The following is a 14,228-nucleotide window of genomic DNA, read 5'->3' as shown; positions in this document are numbered from 1 at the left end:
CCCTCCCTCCCTCCCTTCCTTCCTTCCTTCCTTCCTTCCTTCCTTCCTTCCTGGCTTGGAACTTGCTATGTAGAGCAGACTGGCCTCAAACTCAGAGATCTGCCTGCCTCTGCTCCCAAGTGCTGGGATTAAAGGTGTGTGCCACCACGCCCAGCTCTAAGGTAGAACTTCTATTACTCCTCCCTCCCTCCCTTCCTTCCTTCCTTCCTTCCTTCCTTCCTTCCTTCCTGGCTTGGAACTTGCTATGTAGAGCAGACTGGCCTCAAACTCAGAGATCTGCCTGCCTCTGCTCCCAAGTGCTGGGATTAAAGGTGTGTGCCACCACGCCCAGCTCTAAGGTAGAACTTCTATTACTGTGCTAAATGGTCATACTGTCAAATTGTGCCTTCTAAATATTTATGATTATACCCACAGACCTGGGCTCCTCTCAGCCTTGGTCAGAGACGCTTCTTTTGCTGTGGGCAGCAGTCCATGGAGAGGTACAAAGAAGTCAAAATGCTGAGATTGAGGCTGAGAGCTCTGCCCTAAACAGGACTCCTATATTAACCCTACCAACAAAGCTTGGGGAACATGGAGAAGACTACAGGAGCTGGAGGATGAGGAGGCGGCTGTGGCATGCTGTCCTCTGGGCATGACAGGCCAGTGCACTCATGAACTCACAGCAGCTGTGGTTACCTGCGCAAGACCTACACAAGATTAACATTCCAGCAAAGATGGATACACAGTCTCCAGCCCCATCACTTACTGAAGAGTTGACAGTTGATAGTTGCTGGAGGAGGAGAAACATTATTTTTGAGGATGTGGCCACTGGTCTATTTCCCAAGCTCCAGTGGATGACCCTGGACCCATGCACGTATGGGTGGTGCTAACTAATCCTGGTGAGTTATCAAAAGGTAAAGACTTGAAGGGGACATGAGGGAAGTTAGAAGAGGGAAATGAGGGGTAGAGATGATCCTATTTCATTGTATATATGTATGAAATTCTCAAAAATAGAGAAAAACTTTAATTAGTTAATTAGGATCTATGACCTCTCCAGTCATGTGTATTTGGCCATGTTTACAGTGCCACACATGAGTTCTCTCCCATTGAGTGGGCTTTAAGTCCAATTACATAGCTATTGATTACCCCAAGGTAAAAGTGCCACTGCTGCACTAATAAAATTTGCTGTGCTGGTCATTGTCATGGTTATTGATCCTAGAGAAAGCCCTACATCTGTCACATCACTAGACCAACGCAATTTCAAACTGTATGCTAAATATGGATCCTTATATTTACAGACAAGTATCCCAGTCACCACTCAGCAAACAACTTCTTTTGCAACAGACGGAGACTGTTACAGAGTTCCACAGCTGGTCACACAGAGATGCCCAGCCCTAAGTGACATCTACAATGGAACACCTAAGGATCATGGAACACAGCAGAACAAGGGGTAGAGACAATACTCACACGTCTCTCAGCTCTCATCACTGAAGCTCCCTCATACACAGGGTGATGCACACAGAGGAACACAACTGGCCAAAGTGTGGCAAATGACAGACTGCAGGGTGCATGTCCCTGGATGGGACCCTGTATAGTAGTCCCAGGGTTCAGGGACAACTGTGGAAAAGGGGGTGGAAAGGTTTTAAGAGCTAGGTTTGGTGTGTGTCCATAAGGAAACAGAGTCTTACGGGTTCCTGAGAACTTTCTCATGTGATCTTACAGCAATTGTGACATGCAAACACAATCAGATAAAAACTAGCCTAGAACTGGGAAGTTAGCTGAGAAACTATTGGGAAGTGATCACTGCTAGGTGAGGGAGAACTGATTTTCTTTAAAGGAGTGAACCTAGATATGCTGACCAGGTTCCAATGAACTCACACCGAGGGACATCTGGGTACACAAAGTTGACTCAATAGGCCTTAACGTGTATGACAGAAGGCATGAAATCCAGTGGGGGGTGCAGATGGGGGAGGGGGCCTAAATATGATTAAGGTGTATTATATGAAATGCACAAAAATTCAATTAAATATTGATAGAAAAAAAGAATTGACAGAAAAATTAATTGAATAGATACAGACTTCCTCCCGTGTGTGTGTGTGTGTGTGTGTGTGTGTGTGTATGTGTGCGTGCGCACGTGCTCGATTCAACCCACATGTTCACTGGCACAGTATCAAGCTTCTAACTGTGGATTCCACATTTATCCTTGCTGAGTTCATGTCAACTCAGCTCCATTCAGGCATGGGTGCAGGTTTCCACGTTCATGGTCAGGGCTGCCATCAGCAACCTCTGTGTCAATAGCCAAGTGAGTCCATCTCAGTTTCTGTTTTTGATTTTGTCTTAAATCAGGAATAAAACTATGTTCTTGGGGCTGGAGAGATGGCTCAGCAGTTAAGAGCATTAGTTGTTCTTCTAGAGGACCTGAGTTTGAATCCCAGCACTCACAAGGCAGCTAACAACTGTCTGTAACTCCAGTTCCAGGTGCAGGGGGATCCAGTAGCCCTTTCTGTCCTCCATGGGCACTGTGCCACATGGGTGCACTTACATACATGCAGGCATAACACTCACACACATAAAATAAAAATTTAAAAAGTGTGATGTTTTCCTATGGTTGTGAGGATTGAATGGGCTAGTGTAGGTGAGTACCGATACAGATGAGTCAGTCATGGGTGTGTTCCTCCATCTTTTGAGGCAGGGTCTCACTCTGTAAGCCAGGTTGACCTCGAGCTCCTAGGGCTTTTCCTACCTCAGCCTCCTAAGTGTTGAGATTACAGACATACACCACTATACCTCGACCTTTGTTTGTTTGGGGGACTGGGGGTTGAACCCAGGGATTCACACATGCTAGGCAACCACCAACCTCTTCCCTCAGACAAGTCTACCCATCTTAACAGACCTCTCCCACCACTCCTGGAGGGTGGGTATGCAATCTAATGCTCCCATCTTTCCCATTGCCTAACACACCCCACCCCCAGCACAGCAAATATCCACTGTTTTCGGACTGGAGTGAAATCAGTATTATTATTGGTACAAATGCAAATTTCAGTGTCTATTTCAACCCGAGGCCAATATCTTTGTTCTTTTTGCCAAGTATAGGTGTAATGTTGGTCATGTTTCTGATGTTTAAGGTGTATATAATAAAATACACATACTTGACTATATAGATATCTCTCTTCCTATTGTGTGAGGGACTCGATCTTCAAAACCTTGCTTACTTGATGGCATTCTACACTACCTATTCTGACTTCATGTAATTAAAGCCCTTTTCCTTCCTGAGCAGAACTGGGCAGGTGGAGAGGTGTGCCCCCAGGCCAGGAGGTAGTCTGTTTCCACAGGAGGATTCAATTTCTTCCAGCAAGTCCACACTCTCTGGAGTCAGACCTCATAGGCTCTTTCCCAGCTTCTCTCTGTTTGCTCCAGAGGCTCTGCTAGCTGAGGCGTGTCTGAGGCTGGGGAGGTGAAGTGGGGAGGTGGTACAACACCCAGCACAGATAGCAGAGATGCTATCTGATGAGTGTCTGAGGCTGGGGAGGTCGTACAGCACTCAGCACAGTGTAAGGCCTCAGCATGGCACCCTACTGTGACCCAGGCACTGGCTGGTACTGAGACAAAAGGAAAGGGTTCTACCTTTCACAGCTCCGGCCTCGTCGTGCTTCTCGAAGAGCAGATATCGTGGGCTCTCAGGGAGGAAGGGCAGGATGGCCAGCTGGACCAACGCAGGGGCAGCGATCACTCCAAACAGGTATGGCCAGGTGCTGTCCTGTGGGGAGAAGAACCTGTGATGGACAAGGCCTCTGGTTGTTCTACTGGGGACTGTGCAGAGGCCACCCTGCTCAGCCTGTCCCCACTGACAAGGACTAAGGGCAGGAACCCAGCCCATGAGGCTACAGCCCTGTGCACACAGCGTTTCCCATTCAAGAGTCCTCGGGACGCAGTGAGACTGCCATCCAGGGTAGGTCTGGGAAGCAGGTGGCCCCTGGCAGCCAGGCCACTCAGGGGGTGTCAGGGATGGCTGCTCCTTCCACACTGCACGACCATAAGCAGCCTGAGCATCCCTTGGAGCTCTTCCCAGGCTCCTGTGAGTGTGCAGGCAGACTGGCTTGTGTGTGAGCTCTGTACCAAGACCCCTGCTGTGACAGCCATCACTTTCCTTCTGTCAGTGAAGAGAGGGGAAGGGAGAAGGATTTCCCAGCCTCTCTTTGGGGACTCTTTGGGGATACAGAGTCCTTGGGGGCATGCAAACATGTGCACCATTGACTCACCATGAACAGTGTCTCCATCCTGGTGCAGTTTAAATGCACAGGCTATCATGTAGCTCCTGGTGGCACCCTTCCCAGTCTTTGCCACCCAGCTTTACAAATCCACTCCCACTGTGCCCCCAGCATAGGAGTGTGTCACCCTGGGGAGTTCTGATGGGAAGAAGACCAACAGCACTGGGCTCCCAGCTGAACATGTGGCATGTTTTATTTCCCAAGATGGGAGAAGGAAGCAGCCAAGGAGAGAAGGAGCCGTCTGAGACCTGAAAAGATTTCCCACAGCGGGGGAAGGTTTGCCTGAGTCTTCAGGCCTGAGGCGTTCAGAATCCTCTGGTGTATGCACCTGCCTGTGTAACCTCGGCCCTCAGCCACCTGTCTCCTGTGATGGCTCTCAGGAGGGAGAATGTCCCTGTCAGCTCTTCTGAGACCCACTGTGAGCTCTGATGGTAGAGATCCCATGAGAGTTCCAATGCACCAGAGTGTAGCCATGGGGACCTCTACAGAGCTCAGAGCTTGTGGGAAGGGACCTGCCAGGGGGCGCCCGGCCAGCATCAGCCCAGTTCTGATCCCAATGTGACTCTGATGCTGCTCCCCTTTTTGTGACCACTTCTACTCATTAAACTGCACTAGCTCAGGGGCCAGCACAGTCCTTCCAGCATCCTTTGAAGAACAGGAGAGACCAATGTTGGCCTTTAAGTTTGGAGAGACCTGGGGCTGGAAGACCATGTGAACAGACAGAAATCAAACAGGCTATGAGGGTCAGGGGGAGTGAGCAGCAGGTGAGGAGCACCAAGGGACATGGATGGGCATCCGTCAGGAACCGTGGAATAGTCTGGACATACATAATAAGTCTCTGCTGGTACAACTTTGTGAATATACTAAAAACCACAGTTATATAACAGGATGAATGCCCTGGTACGTAAATTATTTCTCAATGAAAAAAATTCAATCCAGGGACTGGCGAGATGGCTCAGTGGTTAAGAGCACTGGCTGCTCTTGCAGAGGATCCGGGTTCAGTTCCCAGCACCCACATGGTAGCTAACAACAATCTGTAACTCCAGTTCCAGGGAAACCAATGCCCTCTTCTGACCTCTGTGGGCATTGCATGACATGGGTGCACTTACATATATGCAGGCAACACACTCATACACACAAAATAAAAATAATAAATATTAAAAATTCAAACCATGGTAGAAAAGTGGACAGAGCCAGTCAGCTCTTCCCATGAAGTTTCCACCAAGTGTGGATTGACATATTCACGAAAAAAATGCATCTGCGTTGAACACCACAGACTTCTTTTCCTGCGATTATCCGCCACACGATGTGGTGCAGCAGCTGTTTGTATAGCAGTTGCGTGGCATTAGCTATTATACTGAGTCTTGAGATGAGCTAAAGTGTACGGGTGGACGTGTGTAGATTACATACAAATAGCACACCGAGAACAGCACTAATAACCACTCACTGAAGAGGGCTTTGCAGCCTGGCCCCGGGCCACCCAGTGAGCGGTGAAGGCTCTACTCCAGCTACAACTGCCACGGACAAGTTCCCGAAATGCCATGCCTCAGATTCCTTGTCTATAAAACGCAACGAATGACCACGTCCAGTGCATTTGTGTTCCTGGGAGGGGCTAGGGGATGGGCGAGACTTGGCAAGGGGCTGCACACACTGCCTGATTGGTAGAAAGGGGCGCATCCTGGAGATCACCTTCCAACCTCCAGCAGCCTTCTCAGAGCCTTCTGTCAAGTCCACTGCTCACACATATCACTTGGAACACGAAGAAAGGAAAAGGCTCTCCAAGGCTGCCTCGCCCTAACGCGTGACTGAGCGCCCAGTTTTGGATCCCAGACAAGATGTGCCTGGGTGACCTGGGAGGAGCCTTCAAGGTCACCAGAAGCTCCCAGCTAGAGTCGGGCAAGCTGGGTTTGACCTCTTCCATCTGCCCTGGCCCAGATGACTGGCCATGGTGCTCCTGGGCATTGTCCCAAGTGAGCCAAGGACCCAGCCTCTTAGGTTGCAGGGAGGGCAGTTGGTGAGGCACACAGTAGCTGTCTGAGCCTCATTTGTAGGAGGAACAAATGGGGTGGGGCTTTCTCACAGGCTGAGGACTTCGACTGAGATCAATTGGAACTCCTAGAGGGCACCCTCCGGCTGTTTTAAAACCATATAATTCAAGGAAACCTTATGAAGAAAAGTACCCCATATTCATATTCTCTCTCTCTTCTCTCTCTCTCTCTCTCTCTCTCTCTCTCTCTCTCTCAGTGCTACACCCCCCCTCCCCCCATACATCTCTCTCTCTCTCTCTCTCTCTCTCTCTCTCTCTCTCTCTCTCTCTCTCTCTCTCTCTGTTAAATGCATGCATCTAGGTGAGAGTAAATGTGGGTGAAGACCAGGAACTAGAAAGGGGTCCATAAGAAGGGAAACAAGAGACTTTAAGGGAGGTGGTAGGGAGGGTAACAGAAGCTATGGGACATGAAAGGGAGGGGAACGTTCTGGGGGCCGAGGGGACGTGGGAAAGGGGGTCAGGGAACCTGAGAAGAAAGACCATAGTGTGAGGAATGAACTAAAACAAAGTATGAGTGAAATGCATAAGGAAACCGGCTACTTTGAAAGCTAATTAAACCAACAGACAACCCTGAGCTACTTGTCTAGGCAGGACCAAAAGTTGCCACCTCTGCTGGTCTCAGAGGAGTCTGTGGGGCCAGTTAGGACCTCAGAAGGTGGGAAGGGACAGGGAGGGGCTCCATTTCGTGACCTTGGCCAGTCCTTAAACCTGTTGTTCTTCTCAGGAGAGATATGGGTAGTCTTGTCAGCCAAGATGTTTTTTAATTTTTTAAATTTATTTTTATTTTATGTGTGTAGGTGTATTGCCTGCATGCATGGAGGTGCACCTGTGTTATGCAGTGCCCACAGAGGACACTGGATATCATGGATGGTTGTTAGCTGCCATGTGGGTGCTGGGATTCAAACTCACATCCTCTTCAAGAGCAGCCAGGGCTCTTAATTGCTGAGCCATCTCTCCAGTGCTCAGCCGAGACAATATTTAACTGCTCATCAAGTAAGGCATATGGGTCTTGCAATAACTCTTTATCTTCTCTATCATCTACAAGGCTTCCATCTTTAAAACAGACTTCGAGGTCCTACTTCTGGGCTGTCGATTCGGTCCTTTCTATAAACCACCTCCTGGACTATAATGAGGCAGCAGAACATTTTAAGTAGAGTGGGCAGTGTGGATAGAGTCAAGTTCTTAATAAAGGGCATTACAAAGTGCCCAGGCTCCAAGAGAAGTGGAGCAGGGGCATGAAGGTAACCGGGCCACACTGGCCACTGGCAGGACCAGCTTTGGGCGCTGCCCACTGTGGAAAGGTAGGGATGCTACCCTATCTCCGAGGTTCTTTGGGGATTCAACAGGATGATTTTCTCTATGTTTCTTCATACCTAGGCTCTGATTAAAAAACAGCTGATGTTTATATGAGCCTCTCAGTGAGTTCTGGTGCTTTACAAATGCACCCTGGTGTTGGACAAGCATGGTTCATGATGTCCTCAAAATACAACCTTGACCTTTGTTTCCTATGTTCCTTTAAAGTTGAGTCTGTGATATTTCTGTCCCCTGCCCATTGCAACGGTTTGGGTATGTTCTGCTCAGTCCTACAAACCAAGCAGGGTCCTTGCTTCAGTTTCCAGTTAGACATTTCGGCAGCCAGTCTAAAATAGTACCGACCTATTGAATAAGTTGAATGCCAAATCCTCCACATCCCTCTAAGCCTGCTTGGGGCCAGGATCCCACAGTAGGAAGGACTGGGGTGGAGTCGGATGGGAGTCTCTCCACTTGCTTTTCCCTTCTCTACTCTCTTCCTTGGCTTACCAGCCAGGGTCATAGTTCTTCAGAAGTGTGGTGGGGTCTCTGGGGTGATGGGCTTAATGCTGATGCTCTCTTCTTGTGACACTGTCCAGGGGTTCTGGGGGGTCCTGCCCATGGGATCCCCCATCCTCCCCTGCAGCTGTCCCAATGTGGGGCATTGCATTTCTCTTATGCTCTGCCACAGCCCCAAGACATCCGGGGTCATGGTTCTCGGGATGTCTATGAAAGTCATGGCTAACACTCAGTTCCCTGCTTTGGAGGTGAGTTGGAGGTGAAATTCACTCTCACTAACCCCCAAGCTGGGTGCCATGGGGCTGGTGTATTAACTATGCTGTGTATTTTATTATTTCCTATGATGGCTAATCTTGATTACCAATTTTATGGTATTTAGAATCACCATGGAAACAGACCTCTGGGTACATCCATGAGGGCATTCCTAGAGTAGACTGAGGTAGGAAGACCCATCCTAACTGTGGGTAGCACCATCCCATGGGATGGGGTCCTGGAAGGAATAAGCATGTGTATTCCTCTTCGGCTTCCTGTGGATGCAACGTGGCCAGCTGCCACCATACTGTCCCTGTCATGATGGACCGAACCCTCAAATTGTGAGCCAACAAAACCTTCCTTAACTTGCTTCTGTGGGGTGTTTTATTGCAGCAACAAGAAAGTACCCAATGCATCGGCCAGTCAGAGCCTATTTTCCAGCGATCTTTTATTTTAATTTTATATACCCAAGCTAAGATCTTCGAGAGACTTTGGGTTGCTTGGTATCACAGCTGACATACTTTACAAACTCTAGTTGAGATTCACCATCCCAGAGCCATCATTCCCTCCACTGCACACTGGTGCTGGCCGAGAACTAAGAAGCTCTCTCTGGAGGCTGTTGGCTGTGAGCTGCAGCAGGTGCCTGCTTCTCCCCTGTAAGTGTTGACCTGAGCACATTCCCTAGTCAACCTCCTGTCCACAAGCCTCCACCTCAGAGCTCCTTCCTTGGGGAGCCCAACAAGGCACCTTGAAGAGCCTGTAGTTCCAAATCTCCTCCTGCTCACAGCTCTATGAAAGATGCTCTGCTCACTCAAACTTCAGTCAGGTTCTTGAATCTTCTCCTAAGAGTACCTGTGCATTTCTATGAACTCTAGTTTCAGCCAAGCCTGACTAAGCTGGTTTAGCAAGAGTCCCTTCCCTCGGTATCTGGTCAAGATTCCTGCCTTCCAACACCCCCCAGGTAATGTCCAATACAATGACCTGCGTGAATCCCATTAAGTCATTTAAATCTCTTGATGTTTCTTGAGAGTAATTTCCATCCACTCTGCTAAGTCTTGAAAGAAGTCTTCCTGATTGGGCTCTAAACAATATCGTGAGTGGTGTTTTTTTATTTTGTTTTGTTTAGTTTTTAATCTCTGACAAGTGTTACAGGGGCTTTCACTTTCCTTCCCAGGAGCCTGCTGTGCAGCCCCACTGACAAATCACGGGCTCCTTGATTTGAGCTACCCCGCTTCAGGAAAGATTCTCACTGTTTTACTGGTATTGCATATGACCTATGCCTACACCCTTCCCCACCCTTTCCCCTCCCCTGATAGCCTCAGAGCGGTCCTTCTGTGCTATCAGTGGACATCCGTTTCTCATCCTGTAGGTGAATGGCATCTCTGCAAGACTATAAAAGCACATACCATCCCATTTCATAATATCGTTCTTCCAGTAGACTAAGCATTCCAAGAGCCATCCCTGGTCTTTGCTCCTTGAGATATCTGCCCAGTGCTTGAAGCAAGTGCTCACGGACTTGGATACGTGTTGGGTGAAGCGAGTGGTGGTAGCAAAGATCGTCGATGCTGCTGATGGAGATGGAGGCCCCTCAGACAATGTACTTGTAGCACTTGTTTTTAAATGCTGTTTCCAGTTAAAAGGCTGATATTTTATAGTACCGTGAATAATATTCCCTTAGGAAGCATTATTATAATTTCATGTCTAGAGACAAGAAATCTGAGCTATGAAAAGATCAGGGAACTCATGCAAGATCACTTAAGAAGCTGGGAGACTGGCTGTCTGAGGGTTAGCTCTTCCGACCCCCCCAGGGATTTTCCCTGCCATCACACCTCAAAGTAAAGTTGCAGCTCCTTCAGGCCTGGCAGCTGCAGGCTGAATGGAGAATTATGTGCAGATTCTACTAGGTTCTATCAGTGCCCTGTGCAGAATTCATCGGCGATCACTCAAACGTAGCTCTAATGGTTCACACTATTACCAGGATTTGAGGACTCCATCATGGGAAGATCCACGACCAGGTGCCTGCCAGTCATTCTGTGATGGAGCTACCATGTGAAAAGCTCTGCTGTCTTGAGAGGTTGATTCTATTGCATATTTGCATGATCTCCATGTATGTAGGAGCTGGACCTTAGCCGGCAAGCACTCTCATCAGCAAATAGCCACAGAGCCCCTGTGGTCTCCCAAATCCACCCCCGACTCCAGCCACCTCCCAGGGAAGGGCGCACCTTCACAGAGCCGTGGGGTGGAGTGTGGGGGTGGCTGTGTTTGCAGCGTCTTGCCACCTCAGGATGAACGGGCAGTCTTCCACCATCTCCACACCTGTCCCTAAGGTACAGTCCAGCTTCTAAGACACCCGCCTTCACAGCAGCAATGTGCTGTTCTCGATTTGTTGGTGCTCATTCATGGCCCGATTCTATCTCTATAGTAACAGGGATCCTAGCACATTTTGTTTAGGCTTACCTCTCCATTTCTTTTTGTTAGAAATAAAGATGAAATCACCCTCCGAGGGCATGACACTCTCCACACAGAAAGTCATTATTAGTATCACATCTAAGAGAACCCCCACCCCACCCCAGCTCCTATAAGTGCTCCTCCACCTAGGCCGGCTTTGAGAAATTCCAGAGTCCTCACCTCTTCCTACACGTTTTCCTACTTTCAAGGGGGTTTGCATGGCCGGCTTTGCTTGGTTCTCAAGCAATCTTACAGGAAATAAGACCGGAATCATTATTCCCATTTCCTAGAGAAGGAACCTGAGGCTGGACAGGCTACTGGGGTGTCCTGCAGCAAAGTTAGTCATTAATCAACTTTATCCTCATCCCATCGAAAGACAGAACTCCGCACTGGTTTTAAAGGCTGCTGACCCTATAAACTACCCTGGTCGGCCTATTGTATGAGACATCGCTAAGTCTGTGGAAAATTTGCTGAGTCTTAGGCACGTGGAAGCTCAGTTTCATCCTCACCACAGCCCACTACTGCTCCTGTTCAAAGTGAGGAAACTGGGGCATCAAGAAGTTAAGCATTTATCCCATTGACAATCACGCTACCTATAAATAAATGGCAGTGCTGAGACTGAACACCGGTAGGATGGCCATCAGCTCTGTGCCCTTAACCTCTGCTGTTGCTGGGGTCAAACAGGTCATTCTGCAGATGCACCTTGCTAATGAAGAGCCAAGTTCCCTGGGTCTATTTGTATGAAGCCCTCACCTTTCTCTTTAGCAGGGAATTAGCTGTCTGCCTTCTCTAAGTCTCTCTCCTTGGGGTTGAAACCCACGATTCATCCTCCACTAGATTTCTGTTTTCCAGCAGAATCCCCCTGGCTTCTGAGTCTCACTGTTTAGAGAGTTCCCTTTGTCCGCTATGGACTTCTTCCTGCCTCACTGTGGCTCACCAGCAACCGGATCAGCAGCCTCCAAACGGAATTCAAAAGGGAAAACAATGAAAGGGGCCCTGTCTAAGGTTTGCAAAGCACAGGACGTGCCACATGAACTGGACCTTTTCCTTAATGACCTTGACAAAGGAAGGTGGTCCCTGTCTAAGGTTTGCAAAGCACAGGACATGCCACATGAACTGGACCTTTTCCTTAATGACCTTGACAAAGGAAGGTGGTCCCTGTCTAAGGTTTGCAAAGCACAGGACGTGCCACATGAACTGGACCTTCTCCTTCTCCTTAATGACCTTGACAAAGGAAGGTGGTCCCTGTCTAAGGTTTGCAAAGCACAGGACGTGCCACATGAACTGGACCTTCTCCTTCTCCTTAATGACCTTGACAAAGGAAGGTGGTCCCTGTCTAAGGTTTGCAAAGCACAGGACATGCTACATGAACTGGACCTTTTCCTTAATGACCTTGATTCTGGGGACCTAACGGGTGTGAGATTTTATTTCAGTGGAGGCTAAACTTAGTTATCAGTGTGCCTGCTGGTGGTTTTGGATGTTAGCTGAGGACACTGGAGCCCAAAGTCAGAAGAAGGACATCAATTCTGAAGGGATCCAAATCCGCATTCTGATTCTTCTCCAGCTCTGGGGCCTTGAACTTGCCCTTCGGACCTGGTTCCTTCAGCTAGAAAATGGAAATGGGGCTGGAGAGATGGCTGAGGCTGGGAGCACTGACTGGTCTTGCAGAAGACCAGGGTTTGGATCCCAGCCCCAACATAGCAGCTAGTAATTGTCTGTAACTCTGGTTCCAGGGGATCTGACACCCTCTTCTGTCGTCCATGGGCATTGCATGACACAGGCGCACTTATATACATGCAGGCATAACACTCATACACATAAAAGAAAAAGAAGAATGGAGAAAAGAAAATGGAAACAGTGAACAGTGCTTGCTATGCAGGTGACTGTGAGGGTGAGAGAGGGCAAGATTTCTCAGCATGGGCCTGCTACATGGCTCAGAGTCAACACATGTTGCTTCTCCCCTTACACCCTTGTGTAGTCCATGCTAACCCAAAAGCTGGTCCAGGGTACCATCAGCTGCCCCCAAGCCCAGGGACTATGGTGTCTGTGTTGGTGTATAGAACCCACATCCCAGGCCTGGATACAAGCCTAGGAGTTGAAGAACAAACACACCCACTCCCAGGGGCCTTGCCCTCCTCCTCAATGCCCTTTCCACACTTGGGGGCTTCTACCAAGCTATCCAGAGGCCTGACTTTGGAGTCCTCTGCTGCAAGGTCCCCAGCCTGAGTCCTGCAAGCCTTTCCCTTTCACTCTGTGTGTGTTTCCCACGCTCATACCAGCGACAGAGAAATGAGCACCTGCCTCAGTTTCCCTGCTGAACCAGATGGCTCACCTGGTACCATGCTGTTGCCAGCTCCCTATCTGTCCTGCCTTTGACCCCTCCAGCTCTATGCCCTTCCTAGCCAGCCCACTGTGAATGTCCCACACAGAGCCTGGTGTCAGTTACCCTTGCTGGGACCTAGTTGGGGCTCCTGGTGGCCTGCCCTGTAAGGTCTCAACTTCTACCCTTTGTCCCCAGTGTCCTCTTGCACAACCCCTGATGAATGGGTGTGGTGCCAGGGCCATCTCACATCCTCAGAGCCCCTAAGCACCCTCAACCTTAAAGACACTCCTAAGTGGATCATTTGATTTTTAGTGCTGAAAGCACCCTGATCCCTCAATTCATTCAGACCATCATTAATTCAATTCATGAACACTCTCAGTTTCCCTGAGGGTCTGGGGACAGTGATATGGGCACCAGCTGGGCATCTTGGCATTTCTCATGGAATCTCTGCCACAGTGCCTTTGGATCCCCGTGTGCTTCTGTCCACAGAGCTGTGGTCTAGCATGTCCCGCCTGGAAGGCTCCTGGCTGGGTTCAGCTGAGCAAGGACTTCCCTGGGTATAAGCCTCACCTTAAAATGCTCTTTGTCAGGATGAGACCATAGCCAAAAAAAATGTGGAAATTTTCCATCCCGAGCCCTTTCCCATGAGGCTTTCTGCCTCAGCCCTCCTGGGCATCTCTCCTCCCGGCCACACAGTTGTAGTGAGCAAGTGCCATGGAATGTGCACAGAGCAGACCTGAGAGGAAAGGCGCTAGGCCTGACCAGGGTAGCCTGTGCTCCTGCTTTGCCAGGGAGAACAAACAGCTGGTCAGAGAGAAGACCCCAGAAAAGGCCCCGGTTCCACTCTGACATTCAAGGTGCTGTAACTCTCTAACCTCACAGTGCCTTTGGACTGTTTCCCACCTCATTTCCAGATGGCTGTTGAAGACCATCAGACTCAGAAAACAGTTTGAGTCCCTCAGCTGCACAGAGCCACTGGCTCCCAAATAGGGACATGCTGCAGTGAGCAGGAAGTGAGGCAAATCGAATCCACTCAGCTAATGTCTGGGCCTCACCAGCTGCAGGAGGACCACCATAGGAGCCAACGATGTAGCCAAGGGAA

General features: G+C 49.2%; 1 protein-coding gene across 1 annotated transcript in view; it reads right to left on the bottom strand.

Annotated features, from left to right (window-relative positions):
• The window catches only part of Slc2a9 (solute carrier family 2 member 9), a gene marked incomplete at its 5' end in the record, with an annotated part of 138,865 nt that overhangs the window by 84,722 nt on the left and 39,915 nt on the right, over positions 1–14,228 (bottom strand). The window contains 1 exon segment of the mRNA XM_017798145.1: positions 3,604–3,736. Coding sequence (XP_017653634.1) covers positions 3,604–3,736 — 133 coding nt within the window.

The sequence above is a fragment of the Nannospalax galili genome, unplaced genomic scaffold (genome assembly GCF_000622305.1).
Source record: "Nannospalax galili isolate Female #2095 unplaced genomic scaffold, S.galili_v1.0 scaffold1076, whole genome shotgun sequence".
Taxonomy (NCBI): Eukaryota; Metazoa; Chordata; class Mammalia; order Rodentia; family Spalacidae; genus Nannospalax; species Nannospalax galili.
The sequence above is the reverse complement of the archived record's forward strand: the minus strand, read 5'-3'. Positions and strand labels throughout refer to the sequence as shown.